General features: G+C 41.6%; 2 protein-coding genes, 1 long non-coding RNA gene and 1 other non-coding gene across 7 annotated transcripts; 2 read left to right on the forward strand and 2 right to left on the reverse strand.

Moving 5' to 3' along the window:
• Window positions 1–687: 687 nt before the first annotated feature.
• Window positions 688–7,235, forward strand: brms1 (BRMS1 transcriptional repressor and anoikis regulator). Of its 4 annotated transcripts, none has more exons than XM_085759552.1 (11): window positions 710–825; window positions 1,553–1,671; window positions 2,493–2,717; window positions 2,821–2,911; window positions 3,006–3,133; window positions 5,183–5,262; window positions 5,363–5,459; window positions 5,636–5,725; window positions 5,920–5,984; window positions 6,795–6,834; window positions 6,912–7,235. In XM_085759552.1, exons 3-11 carry the CDS (start codon window positions 2,495–2,497, stop codon window positions 6,929–6,931), a joined length of 834 nt encoding a protein of 277 aa, XP_085615678.1. In that variant the 5' UTR covers window positions 710–825; window positions 1,553–1,671; window positions 2,493–2,494; the 3' UTR covers window positions 6,932–7,235. The 4 variants fall into 4 exon arrangements, with proteins under 4 accessions (XP_085615677.1, XP_085615681.1, XP_085615678.1 ...); XM_085759553.1 differs by having other exon boundaries at window positions 715–825; window positions 1,611–1,671; XM_085759551.1 differs by lacking the exon at window positions 1,553–1,671 and having other exon boundaries at window positions 688–825.
• A 2,093-nt stretch (window positions 7,236–9,328) lies between these two features.
• LOC146969579 (uncharacterized) lies at window positions 9,329–10,386 on the reverse strand. The gene is made up of 2 exons (XR_015034192.1): window positions 10,176–10,386; window positions 9,329–9,706 (listed from the first exon to the last, which is right to left on the reverse strand). It is a non-coding gene; the product is annotated as an uncharacterized LOC146969579 (long non-coding RNA).
• Window positions 10,387–11,467: 1,081 nt separating this feature from the next.
• On the reverse strand, window positions 11,468–19,266 carry tmem179ba (transmembrane protein 179Ba). The gene is made up of 5 exons (XM_085759575.1): window positions 19,148–19,266; window positions 17,993–18,189; window positions 17,012–17,149; window positions 13,667–13,745; window positions 11,468–12,637 (listed from the first exon to the last, which is right to left on the reverse strand). The coding sequence occupies exons 1-5, from the start codon at window positions 19,244–19,246 to the stop codon at window positions 12,437–12,439; spliced, it is 714 nt and encodes a 237-aa protein (XP_085615701.1). The 5' UTR covers window positions 19,247–19,266; the 3' UTR covers window positions 11,468–12,436.
• Window positions 12,156–12,237, forward strand: trnas-gcu (transfer RNA serine (anticodon GCU)). Its single transcript has one exon. It is a non-coding gene; the product is annotated as a tRNA-Ser (tRNA).
• Window positions 19,267–20,304: the final 1,038 nt, after the last annotated feature.

Below are 20,304 nucleotides of genomic sequence, written 5' to 3' on the forward strand. Positions count from 1 at the left end.
TGCAATAGAGACTTAACTGATGCTGTCGGCCCCACCTGTCCTGTTCTGACTGGCATGCCAAAATGTCTGCCATGAAAAAGGCCCATTGTCCAAATGATATGAATTCCACCATTATTATTTGCATGGCTGTCTTGATGGTTTGCATCACTTTGCTGCCATCTGGTGGTCGATTTTTAATATGACAGCTACATCCATATTCTTAAACAGGATGAGGAAAATGTGGGTCTGACAAAGCAGATGCACAAGGTTGTTGTCAATAAGAATAAATGTAGTTGGTATTACAGTAAAAAGACTTAACATGGCTCACACTCTACTAATCACACAGTAAAGACTGTGGTGCATTATAACTACATTTTAAACTATAGGCCTATATTACTATTCACAGAATATCATAATGAGACAAAACATTTCTTAAACGTTAGAGACTTGAATTACAATATGAGGTCAGGTCATATATGTACTTACGTTGTACAATGTTATGTTATTATATTATATTGTATTGTATTATATATTGTAAGGAGTCAGATGCGCGCTTTTCGCATGAAGCCCAGCCCATTGGTTCATTGCGACGAGTTCCAGCAACAATGTCAATTGTGATTGGCTTTTGCAACCGGCTTCAACTCTATGATTGGTCATGCGAGGTCCGGGATGCTCGCTCCCATTGGTCACCGCTAACGGCAGGGCTCGACTATGATTGGCTGACCGTACGGGTTGTAGAGTCCGGCAAAGTGTCGAACTGGGTACTGAAGTGAAGAGGAAGTACTTTTTAAAATGGAAATCTGGCAAAGCGTACTTTAAGTTTCTGCAGCCGAGCGGAGGGAGAAGGTGAGCAGCTTGTTGTGTTTACTGTCCACTCACACGACGGCCCCGGTATTATTTGTTTACTAACAGCGTCGCCTACGTCCACGGAGACACGGACGGATAACGTTATCTGTTAATCCGTGTGCGGTAGGAAGAGAGGGTCAGTGTGAGAGAGAGCTGGCCAGACTGTGCTCCAGCATGGGCACTGACATTTAAACAGCGGGTTTGTCGCTTTTTTTACCAAATGTCAAACGCGTTTAGAGAAAACGTGTGTCAGTAAATGAACTCAGTGTGACAGTGCGACCACCTCTGAGGTGTGTGCGACTGTGCGCGTTCAGTTGTTAGCTAGTGTTGCACTTGACTTGACTGAGGTTTATTTGCCGCTAAACTGGGATGAAATGGCAGCAGCGGCTCTCGGGGAGTTCCCTGGACAGTGTTGGAGGATGAGGTGACAGTGTAACAGGCTGTAGACTCGGCTCGGCTCGGCTCGGCTCGGCTCTCGGCTGTGCGCTAAACGCCGCCGTCGAGGCTCGAGCTCCGAACGTTAACAGTTTTACTCAATGACATCACGGAAGCTACCAGTGGTCAAGGTAGGGGGAGTAACGCAGTGCTTCCGGTTGCTCAACAAAATATAATGCATAATAAAGCATGTAAAGGACATAGAAATGTTATAGGTAACATGTGAATATTTTTCCTTACGTGTTTGGTTTTGGACATTTGTTTCTGGCATGCAATTTGAGCTTTTTCTTAGGTCACAATATGGTCACTTCCGGTGTCGTGCCGGGGTGTTGTCGCCGTCGTCTTGACAGAGGCACTTGGAGCCATACGGTAGCTCGGTGTCCCGCGGTCTGGATCTGTCCAGTCTGCAGAGTAAGCTGAAATTTGCTGTTGAAGCCCGAGCAGCTCCATGTTGAACCCACACAGCGCCGGGTCTGATCCCGGGTCTGCTGCTCCCTGTTTTTACCGCTCAATATTACTACAGTAGAGGCAGAGAGGAGGTTGTTATTCATCAGCATCAGCCAGGACAGCACGGAGAAAAGTTAGGACCAAACAACAACAACATACACTGATGTGAGCACGTAGAGCTGCCCTTAGTGTAAATACACCACACTGCAGTAGGAGGCGGGCCAAGGCCAGTGCCACTTGTAGTTATTTTGTATCAGGGAAAATATATTGAAGATAATGTTATTTTAAATTTATTTTATTCCTTTTTATTTTTTTATTCATTTAGTTTTATTTATTTTTTGAAAATACAGGTGCTGGGCTCAGTTCAGTAGTCTGAAACAGATGTGTGCAGTGTATTGGATTGGAAATGATTCCTTTTATCACAGTATATGTAATTGTACATTATCATAATCAATATATTGCACCCTAAATATTGTTTTATAGTGCATTTGACAAACTGTTCCTGCATAGGCCGGATTGTGATGATGAAGGATGTAAGTTCAAAAATATGCGACAAATTCATGGGACAACTTCATCAATTTGACAACACATACACTGCAGAAACTCACAACACAAAGGAAGTGTTTCTGCTGACACCCAGCCGTTTGTCTGGTTTATTATAACACTGATTAAAAAAAGTGCAGTACTAATGTAAAACTAATCTACATCTTTGCCACAGCGCTGACTATATGTTTCTATAAATGCATTACATGCATAATAATGCATATATGTCTCTATCTCTCCAGCTATGCCTGCACAACCCCCTGTTAGAGAGCCGGAGGAGGAGATGGAGGCAGAAGGAGAGTCACAACTCCCTGAGGCCAACGGAGAGGTGGAGGAACCGAGAGAAGACGAAGGAAGAGGAGGGGGAGGAGGGGAGGAGACCATGGAGGAGAGTGCAGAAGAGAGGGATAGTGATTTGGAGGAGAGTGAGGAGGAAGAAGAGGAAGAGGAGGAAGAAGAGAGTTCAGGTAAAAAAAAAAAAAAAAATCTCTGTGCTCTGCTGTTTGTCACCTGATGGTAAGAAGAGTCACAGTTTCTCACAGTTTGTGTTTGTCTCTCTCCCCTGTGAAGAGATGGATGATGAAGACTGTGAGCGGAGGAGAGGAGAATGTCTAGATGAGATGATGGATCTGGAAAAACAATTTCACGAGCTGAAAGAGAAGTAAGTGGAGCTGGATGGGTGCAGGCAGCAGTGAGCTGTATGAAGAGAGGAAGAGAAAACCAGAGGAGAGAGTGACTTGACTTTGTGATTGCAGGTTGTTCCGGGAGCGTCTGAACCAGGTGAAGGTGAAGCTGGACGAGGTGTTGACGGGGAAGGCTGGAGAGTACAGAGAACCACTGGCTGCACTACAAGACAGCATGCAGATACGGACACAAGTGGCAGGCATGTAGAGGACATTTTAAAGATCAAACTAAATCCTCCTGACAGCACCTCTGCAGCTCACTGATCCACATTTCACATCTTATTTGTTTAATCTGCACAAAAGCTAAACTGTTAAAAGCAGAGATATGATTTTACAGGACTGATGTGCTGGAGTATTGTTCAGTGACATCAGTTAAGGCAGGCATTCACTATTGGCTGACACCATCAGAGAGGTGAGTGAGGACATCTATACTGTCCTTACCTGAGTGTAGGTGTGTCTGGTATGTGACCTGTAACTAGGTGAATCCTAGAACAGACCTGCTCAGACTGATGGAGCAGGTCTGCTCCAAGATTTTAAATTTAGTTTATTATATTAAAGCAGAAGTAAGTGATATATTTGTGTTAATATAAGTCTTAAATAGTTATATCTTCCGACAGCAATCACTTACATAGAGTGTTTGGACTGAAACACGGGTCTGTCAGTCCTTCTGCTCTGCTCTGAGCTGAGGAGAAAACATTTATCGTATCCTACAGTTTTTATCCAATGAGGAGAGAGAACGGCATGCAGGGCTGTGTGTGCAGCCAAGGAACGCCGTGAATGTGGTGACGTAGCGACGAGGACTGTTATGGTGCGTTCAAGGAAACTTGTATTTTTCCGACCGTGAAGTCGTACCAGTTCGATCTGGTACGAGTTCACCGGTCAGAAGTTACGAGTGGCCGTTATAGTGACTTTCACAGGTAAAACAGGTCGGAAAAACACGAGTGGGTTGCCTGAAACGCTACAAAGTCGTAAGTTGTGACTTGAAGCTGTAATTTACGATTTCAAAAGCCTGCCTGGAACGCAGCATTAGCGAAAACGACCGGACCACTTACTTCTGCTTTAAGTCTTTTTCAGATATGCTAAGTATTTGCATCAACATGTGTTACTTTTCCCAGAGTTTCATTTTTACCTAAACTTAACCCTCAACTCAGGCATGTCCAAAATATTCCACAAAGTGCCGCATGGCTGCAAATTTTCTTTCCAACCAAGCAGCAGCACACCAGACCTGACTCATTTAATCAACTGATCTCAGTCTTCAGACAGTTGATTGGTCAAACTGTGTGTTCTTGATTGGTTGGAAACAAAAACCTGCAGCCAGACGGCCCTTTGTGGAATACAGAAAATAACACAGGTTAATGCAAATACTGCAACAAAAAAGACTTAATATAATAAACTAAATTTAAAATGCTGCTCCATCACCCTGAGCAGGTCTGTTCCATGTTTCACCTAGTTACAGGTCACATACCAGACACACCTACACTCAGGTAAGGACAGTATAGATGTCCTCACTCACCTCTCTAATGGTGTCCGCCCATAATAGTGAATGGAGGACGTGATGGCTGGCTGCCATGAGGCATGTGTCAGTGTTAAACATATAATTATAAAATAATAACCAACAACATTCCTTACACAAGCAGCAGCCTTCATGCTGCAGCAGTGCACATGTGCAAATTGTGCATGTTGTCTTTTTGCTGGTGCAATGTAACATAATAACAATAAATGATAATACTTCTATTGATATACAGTAGCACATTTCAAAATAAATTTACAAAGTTTTTACACCAAAAACTAAATGTTGCTAGCCTGACAAGCCAGACTATATCATTAACATGTCTAGTCTGGCAACGACCGGTAGACCTCGACTCAATCCAGGGGGCGGGATGAAGGCTGTCTTTCAAACTGCCTCTGCACCAATAGGGTAGCGCTACGACCAATCAGAGCAAAGAGCAGGATGACGTTAGCCTAACAAGCCAATTAAAATGTATGTTGTCATCGCGTTAAGCCCGCCCAACGACTCTCTAAACAGATAGAGCGCTGTGATTGGTCAACACAAACGGTGTTGGAGACTCAAAAAGTTCCTATGGCTCGTTTCTAGACCCACCTACGGAGCAAATATATTTGCGGCCGCTAGGGTGCGTCTAGATTTCTAGGCTAAAATGTTGCCAAACTGCCAACATTTTGTGAAAACCACATCTCAACACTTTGTGAGTTTTCTGTCTTTAACATCCCCTCTCTGTCTTCATCCACAGGAGTGTACAGGGAGCTGTGTCTGCAGGTGATCAAACACAAGCATGAGTGTGAAGTACAAGGAGCACGGCAGCACCTGGAGGTGATACACACACGTGGTACACTGTAAACTGCACAGGGACTCTGGATCAGAATTTGTATGAAGCTGAGACTGTCTGTTCCTGTGTGTATTTGTGTTACAGAGCGAGAAGACGCTGCTGTTTGACGCCATGAAGACAGAGCTGCTGGAAAAGATAAGGAGACTGGAGGAGGACAGACAGAACATAGATCTCAGCTCAGGTACACATACAACCACACTGCAGGAAATCACTTTCCTCCGACTTATTTCATATTTTTAGGAAACAAACTTTATCTGCATGTCTCCCCTTTGTTCTTGTACCCTATTTATAAACTTAGTTAATTTAGATAAGTAATGAAACAATGTTGTATGAAAGATGTGTATTTTATTATTTCAGAATGGAGCGATGAGATGAGAGGCAAGAAGTGTAAGAGAAAGAACCTGCTGGGGCCGTCGGAGAGAAAAAAGAAAGTAGCTCTGGTCTCAGGTACAAATGAGTCTTCTCTAACCTTCTCTTCACATTTACCTGGTGAACGTTCATTATATTTTGCTCCCTGTTTTTTCCAGCTGTGTATGTTTGAAATGTGCTATAGTTTCTCTGACTTATATTCTGTCTTGTAATACAAAGGTTATAATGAGGTGACTGTAACAGAGCTGATTCATGTATGTTTTGTGTCACAGGACCTTTCATTGTCTACATGTTGAGAGACATTGACATACTTGAAGACTGGACAGCAATAAAAAAGGTATTAAATGTCCAGCTACGTCTGAATTAGAATTCCTACATTTCTCAGCTGTGGAGCACATCAAAATGTCATTGTGTGTTTCATTGTGTGTTTACAACTAAATGAACCTCGTTAGGCTCTGTTTGTTAATTACCTGCTGCCAGAGGTGGCTGATCTTCTCAGTATTCCTTCTTTAAAGGGATAGTTCAACATTTTGTCAAATTGGCCCATTGCCATAATCCCTATAGTCATAGCAGTAGGTTTGTTACCTTTAATTGTCGGTGCAAGCTATTTTTAGACTGTGGAGCAGAGCCGCGAGCTGCTCAGAGCTACGCTACAGAGGCTCATGGGATTTCTTGGTTTCTTTCATCAAACTCATCAAATACACAATTCAACAACTCCAAAAGCTTGCAAGTTGTGACCTGCACAACGCGCATCAGTGGTTTTGCATGAATTTACCTTGAAAACAACTCTGTCTGGTAACGTTCCGTTATTATCTCATAGCGTGGTGAATGTGCAGGTCACAACTTGTCCACCAGAGCGTTTTGGAGTTGTTGGATTGTGTATTGATGAGTTTGATGAGGGAAACCAAGAAATCCCATGAGCCTCCGTAGCGTAGCTCTGAGCAGCTCACAGCTCTGCTCCACCATTCTAAAAATAGCTTGCAGCCTTGCACCGACAATTAAAGGTAAGGAACCTACTGTACTGCTATGACTCTTGGTATTATGGCAATGGGCCCATTTGCCAAAATGTTGAACTATTCTTTTAAATATTTGAAAAATATTTGTGATTACAGATGTTTGGGTAACTTTGTCTGTGTGTGTGTCTCAGGCTAAAGCAGCACTGTCGCCACTGAAGAAGAAAGCTGAAAGTAAGTCTCCCTTTAGCTCACATGTAGTTTAAACACACCACGATGCTGTGAGAGCTTTGTCTCTAACCCATCATCAGTTTGTCTTTCAGAGCGGTGATGATTGGACAGTCCAGATGGCAAAGAAACCAAACTGAACGCACGCACACACACACACACACACACACACACACACACACACACACACACACACACACACATTCCCAACTACTTCCTCTAACAGCTACAGTCCTGGACTGAAGCCCAACAGACTGTTCCTTACTTTCCTTCTGCGCCTTTGACCCCACCACCGCCACTACTGCTTGTTTGTTATCTATTGCTATTTAAAATGAGTTCTTAATATGACAACCATGTATTTATAGAATGATTTATAAGGGTGATTAAAATTTTAATGTTTTGTGACACATGGATTGTGTTTGTTCATTTTTTTAGGTAGCTATAACCTCTTAGTGTGGTTTGTTATCAATACTATTTTCAGTTTAAAGCTCCTAATGAAGCCTCTGACTCCTGCCTGTGCACCTACAGCAAAGTTAGAAACTAGCTCAGTGTTTTTCAACCTTGGGGTCGGGATCCCACATGGGGTCGCCTGAAATGTCTAGTAATTGATAAAAAGAAATTACTGATAGCAATATTCTTTTAACTAATTATTATTCCTTTGAAAATTATGATTAAAAACACCACACACAATCTTAAACAACTGTATTCTATACTTTCACTTTCTCAAATATAAATTGAGTTCAAATAAAATGCAGCATATAAAAATATCTAAGCATGATTGACGGTCGCACTCACATGACTGCATGTGATCGGGGATCGCCAGAAATGTGTGATGTCTAAATGAGGTCCAGAGCCAAAAAAGGTTGGGAACCATTGAACTAGCTGGTAAACATATGTGAATGTTTAGCAGCTAAATACCCAGGTTTGTCCCACAAAGCTAAGACAGTAAATTCATTCATCATGTGGCCAGAACATGACACAACAAATGAACGCAGAGAAAAAGAATAAAGTGATTGAGTGTGCTGATCTGTTGAGATAGTGTCCTCTCTCTGTGAAACATTCCAGCTGAACCCGCAGTGCTACTATTTATTTAGCTGGAGCATTTCGACACTCATCTCTACACATTGATGTCTCCATCTATCTACAAAGTGTTTCTCCTGCTGATATCCTGTGGTGTGACTACACATGTGTGAGTCATGGTTTTTTCTGTTGATATTATTCTGGTGTTGTAGCAGGTGCTGAGACAGTCCAGAGCTTCTCTGTCACAGTTTGCACTGGTATGGTTTCTCTCCAGTCTGAAGGAGCTGCTGTAGCTCCACTTGAAGCAGCTGCTGTTTCAGTGGCTGCAGTGGTGGGGTGTCTCCCCCATGTGGAGACTGGTGCATCCTCAGCATTAATAGTCCTTCTCTCAGTGCTCACATCGGTGCAGACTCTTCTGTGTGAGCAGGCTTTTCTTTTGTTTGTCTCTAGTAGCGTAGGACCACGAGAGACAAACAAAAGAAAATAATAATAATTCACATTAGGGAAATGTAAAATGGCCAGAGGCAAAGTTTTTCCCTAAAGAATATCAACAGATCAATAAATGCAACAGAGTGAAACACAAAGGAAAACAGTGAAGCCAGAAGAAGACATGAATAAAAACTTGGTCACAGTCTGATCTTAAGGGAAGAAACGTCTCTGCTGTCTGTGTCCACAGTAGCTGTGATGACCAGCCGGACTCCTTCATATGATATTTTGTTTGCAATGAAAAGATCAAATGGAATCATCTGCATTATTAAAATGTTGAGCAAAACGTTGTGTCATAAATGATCCATCCTGGAGATAGAGATTATAATGATTTCTGTAGATTATCATAACTTGAGTATTTCATGTTTTCTTTGTGATGTCTACAAGGAGAATGACATTTTTTATTTTTTATTTTGCTGGGGTACTGTTTCCATGGGAACAGGGATAAGACCTTTTGAGTCAATGGGGTGTATCAGAGTAAAGGTAGGTAAATACAAGTTGCACAGGATCAACAAGACTCAGAACTGACAGATACAGAGATGAGGAGGTGAAGATGTAGTTAAGAGACAAAGACACAAGAATGTATCTATGAAGTCTTTATTAGACATGAAAATGGAGAGAGAGGAGAGGGAGTTCATGTTTCAAATAGCAGCAAATACCTGGAGGCTGAGAAATAACTGAATACTGAGTTTTACCCATCTGTCCATTTATTCCTAGTTTGTCCTCTTCCCAACACCCCGATAAACCACATGTTTTACTTCTGATTTCTTTTCTTTTTTCAGAAGAGCAACTTTCAATAAAATATTGATGTATATTTGTTGCTCAATAACAAAGCAATACTCTGTTTAAACATGGGCGTTGAAGATGAGACCAACTTCTGAAGGGATCATAGTAAGTTGGTGCTCAGTTTAAAGTGCATCTTATTTATTTCTTCCCCTCTCTTTCCTCATTTCATATCTTCACCCACCCTCCTGTCTTCTTCCTCCGCTGCCCCCTCTTCCCATCTCTTCTTTAACCCCTCACTCTGCTTCCTTTCTTTTTCACCTGGTCAAACAGACACCTCCTCTGTCACATCACTATCCTCCTCCTCGTCTCCTCACAGCTGCCTGCTGAGTTTACGCGCCTGCCTCTCCCTGGCTTCGAAGGCGGCTTTGGTGTCCAGCAGCTCCTCCAGCTGCCGGCGGATGCGGGCCATGTCGAGCTGGGTGGCCTCGCACTGCTCCCTCAGCGAGGCCGACTCCTCTCTCAGCTGCGTGGCGGCCATGGAGAGCTGATCGCTGCGCTCGCGGCACTGCATCTGCATCCTCTTGGCGTCGTTCAAGAGGGACTCCACGCTCACGGCCACTGACTCACACTGGTCCTGAGACATGCTCTGGACACAGATGATGGAGGGGGAGAGATGGAAGACAGATGATTGGCCGAGGGACACTGAAGCAGACAGATGCCTGGAAACAGAGACTTGAATGATGATTTAAATGTGAGGTTTAAGGACTGCTCTGTTCTCCACGGTTTCTGTACTGTCTGATTTGGCAGTAAATTAGAGCTCTACTGCCAAAAAAGCAGATAAAGTGAATCAATAGCTTGCAGTCACAAGTCCAGCGCAGATCAACAGGTTTAAAACAGAACATTTGATCTGCAGAGAGTGAAGTAGCTTAAAGAGGCTTATCATGGCTTAGCTCAGTCTACACTGTCCACTGCTCCTCTCTTTTATTCCTCTCCTGCCAGCGTGCTCTATCTCTGATGCACCTTTTCACAGCTTTTTCCTCACTTGTTAACATTTAAACCCACTGTTTATTTTCCTCATCCGAAACAAACAGAAAAAGCAGGTAATCATGTCTTACCATGGATTCCAGAGTCAAGTTTATGACAAGCTTTGTGTTGGATTTCTCCTGAGACTCTAGTGTCAGACAGTCCTCAGCTCTCTCCAGACTGCTCCGTCTTCTTAGTTTTCAGTTTCTATTTGTAAAAGAAAAAGAAAGAGCACAGAGCGACTCCAGGTATCCTTCTCCCCCTCTCCGGTCCCGTCTCTGCTTTCCCTCTCTCCTCAGTGAACATTATCTTCTACCTCAGGGCTCAACGGAGGTCAGGTAATCCACAGAGATTAGACAGTTAGTGGAAGACAGAAAGAGTCCTGTTATGTTGGAATAGCAGGACTAAGCTCATTCAGTCTATTTTGATCTGTCGGGCAACTGCTGGAAATTCATTCAGCACAGACCGATCAGCACCGTCTGTGGTTATTCTTTCCCTCCAGCTTCAAAATAACATGAACATTTTTAAAAAGACATTTCTATTGAGCCATGAAGCTACATTTCAGATTAATTTATGTTGTGTACTGTTGAATTCAAGTAATAGTAATGACATGTTCATGAATTCTTAGCCTCATGTAAGCTTATTAAAATAGACTGATCTTAGGGGATGATGGGGAAACCGACTGGATGCTGATCAATAGTAAAATCCACAGCCTGTCAGTGTCCTGTCAGGTTTGGCAGCCTGAGATAAAATGAACACATTTAGTAAAACTCTCAGAAGCAGGCTAAGTCCTGTTGTCTGTGAGTCTGGACCAGGAGGCTCCTGATGAGAGGGAAACACCAAGACTGAGCAGTGCTACATATGTTTTGGCAGAGCCACTGCTCTCTGTTACTTGGCACTGAGTTCATCAGATGCAGAATGAAGGGAGCCAGGATCTTTGGGTGTAGTTGAAAACACCAGGCTTCAAAAAATAACCAGAAAGACCAGATTTATTGAAATTCACAAGCAAAGAAAGAAAAAAAAACTGGCGTCAGTTATCAGCGTTGTAGGCTAGGTCACTGACTCAATGAGTCATTACATCATTTCCTCACCACAATAACAACATCATGAAGCGCTACACAACATAAAACCACTGCCAAACTCTTCCTCTTTTTAAAAGTTCACCTTTGTAATTTATTAAACTAACACAGTGCATATGAAATGTAACATTTAATATTCCTGACAAAAGGAAAGTAGGAGGTTTTACTTGTTATCAACCAGCAGAGGGAGACACAGCTCAGTGTATTCACTTGTATGTCTCCACTGGTCAAGACAAAGTGGACTCCTGTTTGATAAAGCCTTTAACCTAAGAGAGTCATCTCACATAATGAAAACATTTAGCTCATTGTGTTGAACTCTGCTTTATTGTTTAAAAAAAAAAGTAGCACACGTGTCAAGCTGCATCACTACAAACATGTGTTTGATACCTTGATATACAGTCTCACTCATTAGGTGCAACACACAACATCAAACACAGGAGCTGATGCCTGAGTGAACATACACAACAACTGACTGACAACAAACTTTCTGACATTAAATGGGAAATTTTGCAAGAGAATGTGGAGAAGAACAATTTGTCTCAATGCCAAATAAAATAATTCATCATAAATAAAGAATGAAAACAACAGACAGCTAATAAACCTGGGTGGCACAAAGCAGAGACTCGCTGTAAAAAGATGCAAATTGAAGCTTCTGAGGAGTGAAAAAGGTTGAAACGTCTGCCCGCTACAATAAAACCACAAAATCAGAGCAGACTGGTGAAATATAAAACAAATGCCTACAGTAAACAACCCCACTTCCCATAATTCTTGGTTATGTAAACTAACTGAAAGAACAAATCCATATTTCTGTCCAGTGGTCAGACTTTTCAGACGGCTTTGGTAGGAGAGATCAGGTAAATGTGGGAAACGGGTAAATGCACATGTCAGCGCTTCAATCTGTGGATCATGTGATCAGGCTGTTTCACACACACACACACTGGTACATACACAGATGTTGAGCAGTGTTGTTGGTTTTGTACAACATGGTTTTGCGACGAGGTGGCCGAGTGGTTAAGGCGTTGGACTGCTAATCCAATGTGCTCTGCACGCGTGGGTTCGAATCCCATCCTCGTCGATTCTCAACAATTCTATTCCTCCTATGTGCTGTAACAACTGTACAGAACCTGTACACCCTGTCCTGCATCGTGTCACAACATGTGTAGGTTCAGTGGAACACCTGAAACAGCACCGGTTGTTCACTGAATGTGTTTACCCTTTTTCCCACATCTATCATTTTCTGTGTTTGTGTTTACTCGTCTGTGACATTTTTGTCCTCACTGTGGCCGTGGGGGACGGTTGAAAAACGGCTCCGTCTCTGCGGCCGTCACCCCGGGGTCGCCGAAAAGCCCGCCGGCCGGCCCGCCGTACCCTCCCAGTCCCCCGACGATCATCTTAGACCCTGAGCTCTGACGCCGCTGGACGATCACCAGGACCCCGATGATGAGCCAGAAGAAGAAGTTGACCCACACTGCCGTCTGAGGGAGCCAGGGAGGAGAAGCATATCAACCTCTTTTAAAGGGATAGTTCAACATTTTGGTAGACTGGCCCATAGCCATAATCCCTATAGTTTTAGGAGTAGGTTTGTTATCTTTAACTGTCAGTGCAAGCTATTTTTAGAACGGCGGAGCAGAGCCGTGAGCTGCTCAGAGCTACGCTACGGAGGCTCATGGGATTTCTTGGTTTCCCTCATCTAACTCATCAAATACACAATCCAACAACTCCAAAACGCTCTGGTGGACAAGTTGTGACCTGCACATTCACCACGCTATGAGATAATAACAGAACGTTACCAGACAGAGTTGTTTTAGAGGTAAATTAATGCAAAACCGCTGATGCACGTTCCTGCTGGGGGCAGTTTTTGCATTTGCCTTGTAATAAGAATCAACACTCTACATATACTCTCTTTAATGTGGCTTTAAATGGTCTTTCCTAACAGCAGCTGTCTGTATAACATTAAACTGGTGATTTTTTATATCTATTAAAAGAAGCTACTTGTTAGCTCTCTCTGCTGCTTGTTGGAAGCATTTGGCTGTGATTTTTAGATGACAAGAGCTTGTGACTATGAAGCCCTCCCTCTGAGCAGCACTACCTCTTAAGGACAGACTGGAGTGGGTTGCTGAGACAGGGAGGGTAAGTAAACAAGTGTCAGTGCTAACACTTTGTCTATGTACATCGCGATAGCTGAACCTATAAGACTGAATCAGTGTCTCTGAAACTGTAGATTGACATTATTGTATTCTAACTGCTCATAAAGTCTAAAATTTGAATTTCATTCATGAAAAAAAGGATATTTGCATTTTCTGTCTGAGCTTAATCCTTGAATCATAATGTGGGACTGAATGTCAGCCACTTGTTTAATGTTGCATTGTTCAGTCAAAGTATTTTCCATCGACTGCTGCATGAATTTAGTTGGTTCCTCTGGCAACATTGTGCACATATTTATCAGAGCTGGTTTTAAGAATGTAATTCCAGACCATAAATTAAATACTGAATGACATACTGACCTCGGCTTTGACTAGGTTGTTGTAGAACCGTCCTCCTTTAAGTGGACTGGTCCATTTTCTAGTCTGGGCCTCCTCGCAGCTTGACAAACAAAAACAGATTACACATTAGGGAGTTGATAATTACACTCCAGGCCATATTTCTTGCATGAAAAGACTTTCTAAATCATCAAAACTTTATTTATTCTCGAAAAGGACATTGAGGTTTTACCCTCATTTACGATGTTGTGGAGATCACAAACAGTATTTAAATCAAAAGCACATAAAAAAGCATATACACAATTAGGACAAATCACAAATAAACCATATGCATAATTAGGACAGAAAACAATTACAAAAGGTCAAATGAAAAGATATAAAAACAGTTGCAGACTGAGGTAGGGAGGTTTGAACTTATGTTTCTGTAAGAGGAGCGTTGATTTTAAGTGTGAATTAGAGATCATTCCAGGAGGCAGCTGCATCTCATAGCAATAGGCAGACTTATCAAGTTCAGTCTGAACCCGGGGGACTTGAAAAGTAAGCCAGTCATTTGAGCGAGTTGGATATGGACCATGGTTTGAATCTAACAGCGTTGTGATATACGGTGGCAGTTTCTCAGTAATGGCTTTGAAAATGAAGAGATACTGGTGCTTGTTGTGTCTTTCTGATAGAGAAGACCAACCTACTTTCTTGTACAGATTACAGTGATGAGTGCCACAACTATCGCCGGTAATAAATCTGAGAGCAGAGTGATAGGCCACATCTAGAGGTGAAAGGGTTGAAGGGGCAGCATTCCTATAAATAATATCACCATAGTCCAAGACTGGCATAAAGACAATCAACAATCCTCTTTCTGCAGATCAACGGAAAAATAGATTTACGTATTTCTAAAAAAAAAAAAGAAGCATGGGGTGGTGTGTGGCGCAGTGGTTAAAGCGGCTGCCCCATGTAGAGGCTACAGTCCTCAACGCAGGCGTCCCCGGTTCAAGTCCCATGTCGGGCAGACCCTTCCTGCATGTCATTCCCCCTCTCTCTGCCTCCCCCTTTCTTGTCTATCTCACTGTGCTATCAAATAAAGGCAAAAAAGCCAAAAATATACAGTATACTTCAAAAAAAAGAAGCCAATTTTTTTCTCAGTTTGCTGGTGCGATTGTATATGTGGTATTTGAAGGTGAATTTCACACCAAGCCAGATGCCTAGGTATTTAAACTCGTTGACTCTCTGAATAATAGAACCATTTAGAGTCGATATGCGTAAATGGTTGTATTATGTTTTTGGATCTAGTGAATAGCATACATTTCATTTTACTGGAATTGAGCACAAGTTTAAGCTTGATGAGAGCTTGCTGCAAAGCATGGAAGGAGTATATCATCTTTAACTAAGGTGACAGCTGAGATAGTACTGTGATTTGCTCTAAAACCAGATTGATGCGGATTTAAGACTGAATGAGCTGAAAGAAAAGGCATGAGTTGGATGTTCTTTAATGATTCTACGATCTTGGTCAAAGGAGACAACTTGGAAATTGGTTGATAGTTGTTCAGCTCCTCTTTATCACTATCTTTATGTAAAGGAGTTACACAAGCTGTTTTCCAAACACTAGGGAAACTACCTCCAAGGATTGAAATACTGAAGATGTGACATACATACTGTATTTTGCAATTACAGGAGCAGAGAGTTAAAAAAAAAAAAAAGTCTAAATTATCCTTGCCAGTTGAACATCTAATATTAATTTCTTGCAGTGCTTCTACTACACTAGGGGTGAAGGGTTTACTGTAAAAGAAAATGTAGGGGCATGGATTACTGAGCCTGCATTGTCATCAACAAGATAGATTGAAGAGTTTTATTGCAACAGGGAGGAAAGACTTCCTGTAGCGTTCAGTCTTAGATCTGGGTGGAATCAGCCTGCCACTGAAGCTGCTCTGCCGAAACACCTCCAGAGCATGAAGTGGGTGCATGTCATTGTTCATGTTGTTCATGATAGCGTTCATTCAACAGTCACACTCTCAAAACAAAACTTAAAACAAACAGTCAGAGCTGCGTGCAACAGGCTGCTGCCTAACCGGCTCTGTCTCTGTGTTTAGGCTGAGTCAAACATACGTATGTCCTCCTGCTTCAACAAAGTGCTTGTTGAATACCTGGCAATCTCATTTTGGTCTGAGACCACACAGTCATTGTATATGATATGGATAGGGAAAGAGTTTGTGAATCTGTTTTTAGTCAGATTAACTGCTTTCCAAAAATGTGTCTGAGTATGAGTTAGTGACCTAAGAAATATCTAATCTGATTTGGCTTTTCTCACTGCACCGCATTTATTTCTAAGTCGTTTGAATAGCAGCCAGTGTGAAGGGTCACCTTAAAGTCTAGCCTGAGACCAAGACCTGTTTCTTTCCTTCAATAAGGTTGATAAGTCATGAGAAAAGCATCGCGTTATTCTATTTTTTATTCTGAATTTCGTAAGTGGCGCATGCTTACCAACAATTGAGATAAAAGTTTTCATTAAAAAATCAAGAGCTATTTGAGAGTCCAAGAACTCATTTGTGAGGTGTAGGTCACTATGTTGAATATCAAAGAAATCATGTAATATTAAATATTACAATAATATAATATAATATAATATAATATAATATAATATAATATAATATAATATAATATAATAATATTATATAATAATATTATATATTACTCTTACCGTGGTATAATGAGCATATACCACGGCCTGTCGTGATATATTGCTTAATTATACCCTGTTGCCCATAAAGTTGGAATCATTTTGTTTTCAGACACAATCCTCTTTTTATTATTATTAGTATTATTAGTATTATTATTAGGTAAATAGTGGTAACTTTTCACAGTGATATGTTTGGAAGAGATTGATCAATTAAGTTTTGAGAAGATACACTTTATCTACCCAGAGTAAACTGTCAGCACACTGTCACAAATTCATTTCATGAGAAGAGGTTAAGAAAAAATTATATTCCAACTTCATGGGCAACCATTTATTATAATAATATTATTAATAATATATTTACAAAGAGTGTTATTGGTGGCGAAAATGAAATAATATTATTCTGCTTCATCTACCAAGAGAAAAGAAAGTGGAACTACAATTGACAGAATGACAAAGTATGACTATGACTAAGTAAAGTGTCTTAAAATAATAAATGAGGGATGACACTGATGAAATGGGAAATAGGACACAAAAAAAGTCCGATGAGGTCAGAGTTTAAGAAAACATAAAGTAAAACTCACTGGGGCTTAAATATTTTAGTTTCAATTGTGATTTGTTTGTGGGAGGTTTTGGTTCTGTGGACGTGTCTGTGCATGTGTGCATAGCTCAGTTGTGTACGTTTGTGTGTGTGTGTGCAGCACCTGGTAATGTTGGGAACGGTGCTTATGACTGAGTTGCAGAGCGAGTCGCGTCCGATCTTCAGCATGCAGCCCGTGATGAGCAGGAAGAACAGGAAGACGCCGCACACGGCCATGATCAGGTTCATCCACACTCGCTCCCTGCGGAGAGCAGAGTAAACACAGAGAGCGTGAGAGCGGCTGTGGGTTTGTTTGAAGTCAGGAAAAAAGAGAAATAGAGGAATTAAATGTTATCTCAACCTCTGACCAAATGAGGAAATGATGCCAACTACTGTATGTCACGTATGACTATGTTACCGTAATGTGCTCTGCTCTCTGCCCTCCTTTAATCATCTTTTAAAATGTATTTTCTACAGCCTGTGCTGTTAAACCAGCTCCATGGAGGTCACTGAGTCTGTAAAACCTGCTCCTAGACCTCAAGAACCATCCTGATAATCTGCCTTAAAGAATTTTATCAGTCTGGGCTTCAGTGTCACTTGATGCTGTTTGACCGTGTCATAACAACACATCAGTTCAAACCAGCACTGCAACGTTTCACCAATCTCACCATCACTTACCAATGTTTTGTATAGTTTCTAAGGTTATATTATCTACAACAATGCAGCTGAGGAAGTTCTGTGTGGTGTATTATTAGCTTTTATGAGCTTCAGTGTTCCTGTGCGTGATCAGTAAAGGATGCATTCAACCGCTGATATCTGATCAACTGCAGCTAAATTCAGGTAGTATACAGCCTGTAAAACAAGTGCAAAGTCATAAAGTCACAACAGACCCATGTAGTTCTCCAGTTCAAACCCATGTCTGCCAGCCAGGCCCAGCACATAAAACCAGTTCAGACTGACTGGGCTGTAAACTGTGAGCACCCAAATCACGTTTACAGGCCATTTCAAAACGATGACCTGTAAAACCATGCCTTCAAGGTTTCAGTCAGAGAAACACACATTATGACTGGAACTGTTCCACATGACGATGAAGACAAACAGTCACCTTCTGACGTCCCCGTCGATGCAGAAAGTGTAGACCCAGTACAGAGACAGGGAGAAGCACACCACTGCCACCATGACAGAGATGGCCGACACAAAATAGCACAAAGACGCGGCGCTGGATGACTGGATTCCAATAGAGCTAGCTGTTGCATTGTAGAGGACATTTCCATACAGCATACACAGGCCTCCAAAGTTGCCCTGAAAGAAATAAAAAATAATAATATTTAAAAAAAACCTATTAGAAATATTTGGACTTTTATTTTGTAATTTTAATTATTTCTTTGCTTCATTTAATTGTCTCAACTCTGTTCAACTGTCCCAGTAACTTTCTTTTTTTTATTACACTAGAAAGAAATAACAAACTGAGGACACACACACACACACACACACACACACACACACACACACACACACACACACACACACACACACACACAGCATCTGACTTCTATAAAGAGGCAGAGAGAGTAATTGGGCACGGGGAGCATCTGGTCACATGATGACAACAGTTTCGGTATCTGGACCCACATGACTGTTGTTAGCGCGCGGGCACATCCATATATTTACGCTCGCGCGCATTTTCGCACGCTCGCGAATTTCCTGATGAACTAAAAAGCCTGAGATGTTGGTTTTTCACCGTGTCTATAGCTAATAGCGTTAAATGAGCGAGTGACGCCAATTAAACCCAGCAGAGTGAAAGTGTATCGGTGATATATTGGTCATTGATAACGACGCTGATGAAAGCTGATAGAGGGAAACTGTACAACTCAGAAGAAAGTGGATGCGCGTGTGAGCCCTCGCGCTCTGATATTAGGCTACGTGATGAGATGTAGGATCCTGAAAAATATGTTGCTGTGGGAAATCAATTACTTGATGCGGGGCAGCGTCAAAATCTGGTTAACACAGAAAAGTAGCCAATTAAAACAACACTGTCCAAATAAACTGATAGATGAGGCCAAATATTGAATTACAGTAATAGTTAAAGGAATATGAAACGTCGACAGTTGTTTGTCGCTTTGTTTTTCTCTTCGGTGAACTACAAACTTTTTTTTTTTTTAGCAAAGATACGCAGTGAAAAAGTGAGTCTACCCGGAAGAGGATGGAGATAACACTCATATATGACAGGATAGTTAGTTATTTGAGTGCAGAAAGTCACCTGGGCGATGGTGAGGGATGCGGCGGCGACAATCCCGCAGACGAAACAGCTGGCGTACAGACCCAGCTCCAGCAGCAGCAGCCCCGTGAACGCCATCATCCTGCGGCCGGCGCCTGTCTGCGGAGAGACCGGCGTAAAGACAGCCACAATAAGACACCAAGCTTCCGGTAAGGTGTTTCAAAATAAAAACCCAAAGTTAGGAAGTCGCTCAAATCTGATTCGGTGAACTTAACGATATTAAAGAATACTTAATACGCAAAAACAAGGTAAACTAGTGCCAAGTGCAGATGTAAGTCTTATGTAGGGCTGTAGGGGAGAGCAGGGTCGAAAGTAACATTTTTCAAATAAATGTCATTTAAAAAGATAGTATTACAGAAAGAGACATTTTTTTTGTTGTAATCACCATCTCATATGTGTTCTCTATCAATACCAGGTGTTATTTTGTAAAAATGTGAAACGACGTCGGTGTAATTTGACTTTGAAGAGAAGCTGCGCTTTGTTACTTTTGTCCCTCATGGCAGGGACGAAAGTAACAGGGGGGTGGGTCAAAAGTAACACGACAATATAAACTGGACTTGTTCTTATTTTTCTTGTTTTTATTTAAAATGTCTGACAATGCTCTTGTTAATATGTGATTACAAACATATTGTGACCTTTATATTATTTAAAAATATATTAAATTTAATTTTTAGAACGAACGATCAATGACGCTCATTTGGATTTTTTTTTTACGTTTGTAGATCGCTTATTAGCGTGCTGATTTTCTCTAAATTCCCGCTATTTTCTCTAAATTACAGTGTGAATTGGTGTTAAATAAAATTTATTAACTTTTTTTTTACTACACTACACCTTGAGACTTGGTCAGAACAGATCTCTGTTGCCCTCCTGGTGACAGCCTGTTGTCCTGGTCCACTATGACTGGACCACCATGAGCAACTGGTCATGCCCTCCTCCTGCACTTCTCCACTTATATATGGTCAAATTGTTTACGTTGTGTGTTTTAATCCCTCCCGTAGCACGGTGACCGATTCTTTTTTTTTTTTTTTTTGCACAGAATTGCTCATTGTTAATGTGTAGAGGGACGAAAGTAACAGGCCGTTACTTTCGTCCCTCCAGCGACTCCCGACACTCAAACCTGAGCTGCTTCTATACTGAAA

Source organism: Trachurus japonicus, chromosome 18 (assembly GCF_045865225.1).
Source record: "Trachurus japonicus isolate A0001 chromosome 18, Traja_1.0".
Lineage (NCBI taxonomy): Eukaryota > Metazoa > Chordata > Actinopteri > Carangiformes > Carangidae > Trachurus > Trachurus japonicus.

Excerpts from the sequence above, each read along its gene's own strand:
- brms1 (XM_085759551.1), top strand. The coding sequence starts at position 2,495 with ATGCCTGCACAACCCCCTGTTAGAGAGCCGGAGGAGGAGATGGAGGCA. Across the intron at positions 2,718-2,820 it reads GGAGGAAGAAGAGAGTTCAG|AGATGGATGATGAAGACTGT; the intron begins GTAAAAAAAAAA and ends TCCCCTGTGAAG. Across the intron at positions 5,985-6,794 it reads ACTGGACAGCAATAAAAAAG|GCTAAAGCAGCACTGTCGCC; the intron begins GTATTAAATGTC and ends TGTGTGTCTCAG.
- tmem179ba (XM_085759575.1), bottom strand. The coding sequence starts at position 19,246 with ATGATGGCGTTCACGGGGCTGCTGCTGCTGGAGCTGGGTCTGTACGCC. Across the intron at positions 17,150-17,992 it reads ATCGACGGGGACGTCAGAAG|GGAGCGAGTGTGGATGAACC; the intron begins GTGACTGTTTGT and ends TGCTCTCCGCAG. Across the intron at positions 12,638-13,666 it reads ACAACCTAGTCAAAGCCGAG|ACGGCAGTGTGGGTCAACTT; the intron begins GTCAGTATGTCA and ends TGGCTCCCTCAG.